The sequence below is a fragment of the Calonectris borealis genome, chromosome 9 (genome assembly GCF_964195595.1).
Source record: "Calonectris borealis chromosome 9, bCalBor7.hap1.2, whole genome shotgun sequence".
Lineage (NCBI taxonomy): Eukaryota > Metazoa > Chordata > Aves > Procellariiformes > Procellariidae > Calonectris > Calonectris borealis.
In genome coordinates, this window is record NC_134320.1 from 12,782,953 (window position 1) to 12,786,668 (window position 3,716).

The window sequence follows — 3,716 nt, forward strand, 5'->3', positions numbered from 1 at the left end:
TGAACCAGTCTCCTCTCCCAGTGGTGCAGATCATTTTCTGCTTTATTGGCAGCTGAATAAAGCAATGCCATATTTATGACAAAAATTAATGAAAATATGTAAAATTAAAAGTACTTCATGTAGTTTTCATTTTCTTTTAATGCAGGTTGGCAAATGAAAACAGAACACACACAGCCACACAGGGCCATGCTGTTTTTTATGGCCCATCAGTGATAACTCAAGAGGCCACAGTTTGGGAACTGCTGTTTCAGAAAATTCTAGTCAATCTCTTTAAGAGACCACGTGACCCTACCACAAATTACATACTAGCAGAATTGTGGCTGGCAAAGAATACATATTTTTGTTAGGCCATTCTCATCATTCACTGAGAATCGAAAAGATCCAAACCATTATAGTTAAAATGGGTTGAGATAAAAGATAAAAAGAAGTGGGTGAAATTTTCTTTTAGCTTATGCACTTTCATAGGGAAATTTTCACAAAGCTGACATTGGTATAGGACATATCAGTTATTGGTTTCTGTGATAATTCTGACCCATATTAAGGATTTGACCTCATCATCCCTAGCTATAGTCCTTCCTATATTCCCGTTATAAACAAAGGGAGCTTTGTCTTACAGAAGACTATGGGACTGGACTCAAAACATTTTCTTGGGGTTCGGATGCCATGTGCATGAAAATGGGAAAGACCCAAGCAGAAATGTGTTTCCACAATAGGGGCAAAGAGGCTGAGTTAAAGAGCCACTACGCTATTGTGCAGTATGACACCAGCGTTTCCTAAGGAAGTACCACCCTTCTTTTTGAAAATGGGGTATACAAGCAGTTTCTCACCTGAACTTCAAGTTGTAACCCCCTTGTGTAATATTATTGCATACTTGTTACTTGTTCTGTCAAACAAAATCAAAATGCATCTGTTTAAAATCTGCACATCGTTTACAAAAATGTCTTTTTATATAGAAAGTAAGTTCAATCTATAGTTAGCTGTTTGTCGTGTGAGAAGGATAATACCTGGGTTGCTGTGAAAAGGTACTGCTTTGGAAAATATCTCATAATTCTTGTCTTTGAACTCCCCCAAAGCTTCTGAAAGAGGACTTCAAAACACCCAGCTGCCGCCAGAACTAATCAAAATAGGAAAAGGTGGGGAATAATGACAAAGTGCCAGTATCCAGTACTTGTAGAGCCAGATTTTAGGTCCTGAACTCAGATTCAGCAGTACCTTATTCTGCAACTGATTTCAGGATGGTAAATCTGACAGAGTGCTCTAATTAAAGAGCAGAAGAAACCAGTTCCATGTAATTCTTTAAAAGATCCAGAATGAGATCTCATGCATCGGTTACTCTCTTTACATCCACAGAACTCCCACCGAGCTTGGCAGGGGCTTATACAAAGTCTGGCATCTGACTTTGACTCTAAAGGGCTGATCTGGGGGTGATTTACCAGGGAAGATAAAGGGGCCCCTTAGCAACCCTCTTAATACAACAGATGTTCCTGACGTGCTGGGGGAAGAGCCATGCCATTATGCAGTGCCCTCCTTCTCCCCCCGCCCCCGCTCCAAACTAGTTTGACCCCTTTCTGGTTCAGTTATTTTACATATCCCTCTATTTTATTTTAGTATCCGAGTGGCTACACCAACCACTCACTGCCTGTCTAATTAAAGTCTCTCCATCAACTGGTAATTCTGTAATAATTCACAGCTGTTTTTCTTCTCTCTGTTAAATCTATTGTTCCCTGGCTGAAAAGGCTGCAAGACCTTAAAAACTATAGATAGCTATCGATTTGTTTGCATTTAAAATCCAGTATGTGGCTGCAAAGGCCTGTTACAGTATCACAGAGGAAGATAAATGTCAGTGCATTAATCCGCTAGGAATTTTCACACAGGAGTTGATTAAAAGTCTATGAGTAATCGTTGCACAAGTGTCTTCAGGTGTATATATATATACACATATATGTAGCTAATAAATATATAGCTAGATATATAAATATATATGTATATACAGAGCTAGTTTAAACCTAATTGTCATGAAATTAGTAAGTGGCATTCACAGTTCATGCATTCTTCCTAGTAGCAGAGCTAAATTATTTCAGCTTATACTCTAAGCAGCAACATACCAGTAAGCGTTTGCTTGCTTCCCCTGGTAACCTAGTAGTTTAAAGAGCACGTGCAGTTCTGCCATGGTCACTCTCTCTGGCAACCCTCCGTGAAAGGGACCTGGCTCTTCCACAGGTGTGTTTCCCCCAGGTTTCACAGCATCTTCAGGACATGGTGGGGCCGGTCTGAGGGTCGCCAGTCTGAAGGTCATCGGCCTGAGGGTCTCCAGCCCAAGGGTCACTGGTATGGTGGTCGCTGTCCCAAGGGTTGCTGGCCCACCTAGTCCTGCTTGCAGAGGTCTGCGACGTTGAGGAACCTCCTGACGACCACAGCCAGGCAGAGCGTCAGGAGCAGCATATAGCCCACAGTGCCCAGGTAGGTGGGGGCGGCCAGGGGTGCCTTGAGGAACTCGGCCAGCCCGTCCTCCACATAGTGCACCTGGTCATAGATGCTGAGGAAGGTGAAGATATGGAAAAGTTGGTGGCTGTGCCCCACGATGTCGAAGAGCCCTGGCTGGATCCGCTCGGGGATTTTGCTGACGTTGAAGAAGGCGGCCACCAGCAGCCAGCAGTAGCGCCGGTAGAAGTAGACGAAGAGCGTGGGGTTGCGGGTGCGGAGGTCAAAGAGGAGGCTCTCCAGCATGATGGGGCAGGCCATGCTCAGCGGCATGGCGAAGACGAAGGTGCGCACGGCAAAGGGGTAGGCGCAGCAGGCGGCGCGGCTGCGGCAGCAGGCAGCCGTGCAGCCCACGGCCAGTGCCAGGGCCACGGGCAGCACCAGGGCGCGGTAGGCCGCAATGGGCAGGCTGCAGTCCAGCTGCCAGCCCAGCCGCTGCTGCACATAGCGGCTCATGGCGCTGGCGTCGAGCAGGCTCAGCCCTGGCAGCAGGTAGTAGGAGTAGGCCACGGTGCTGGCAAAGCCGTAGTAGCTGATGGAGGCGTAGTCCAGGTAGAAGAAGGCGGCGCGGAGACGTGGGGAGAGGCAGCTGAAGAGGTGGGCCGTGCAGCTCATGGCGAAGGTGAGCAGCACCCCCGAGGCGTAGCACCAGAGGGGCAGCAGGGCCGGGTGGTGGAAGGGCACGTCCCCGGCGCCTCGCAGCAGCAGCAGCTGCCCGAAGCGGCTGAGGAAGAGCAGCAGCGGGATGAAGTGGGTCCAGAAGTTGAGGGTCTCGTTGGTGGGCTGCAGCACCGAGGCCAGGCACTCCTGCGCCGAGCAGTGCAGCCGCCGGTACCCCGAGAGGATGAAGCACTCCACGAAGTCCTCGGGCACCTCGTCCCACCGCAGCAGGGCGGCAGGGCGAGGAGGCGGCGCCGCCTCCTCCTTGTCCCCCTCGCCCGCCGGCATGCTGCTGCCCCCGCCGGCCCCGGGCCCCCCGGCCGCCCCCGGCCCGCCGGCCGCCGCCGCGCCCCGCCGCCCGGGCGAGGTAGAGCCGCTGCTCCCGCAGCCGCCGGCGGAGGAGCCGCGGTGGCTCTGCGCTTCTCCTCCTCCGCCGCCGCCGCCGCCGCCCCCGGCAGCATCACTCATTGCAGCAGGGGCAGTGGCGGCACCGCCGCGGCTCCTCCCGCCCCGCCGCCCGGCATCGCGGTAACTGGAAACCGGCGGCGCATCCAGCGCTGCCGGCGAGCGGGGAG

General features: G+C 51.5%; 1 protein-coding gene across 1 annotated transcript; it reads right to left on the bottom strand.

Annotated features, from left to right (window-relative positions):
- Positions 1 to 2,364: 2,364 nt before the first annotated feature.
- On the bottom strand, positions 2,365 to 3,716 carry PAQR9 (progestin and adipoQ receptor family member 9). The gene has a single exon (XM_075158314.1). The coding sequence runs from the start codon at positions 3,607 to 3,609 to the stop codon at positions 2,365 to 2,367; it is 1,245 nt and encodes a 414-aa protein (XP_075014415.1). The 5' UTR covers positions 3,610 to 3,716.

Excerpts from the sequence above, each read along its gene's own strand:
- PAQR9 (XM_075158314.1), bottom strand. The coding sequence starts at position 3,609 with ATGAGTGATGCTGCCGGGGGCGGCGGCGGCGGCGGCGGAGGAGGAGAA.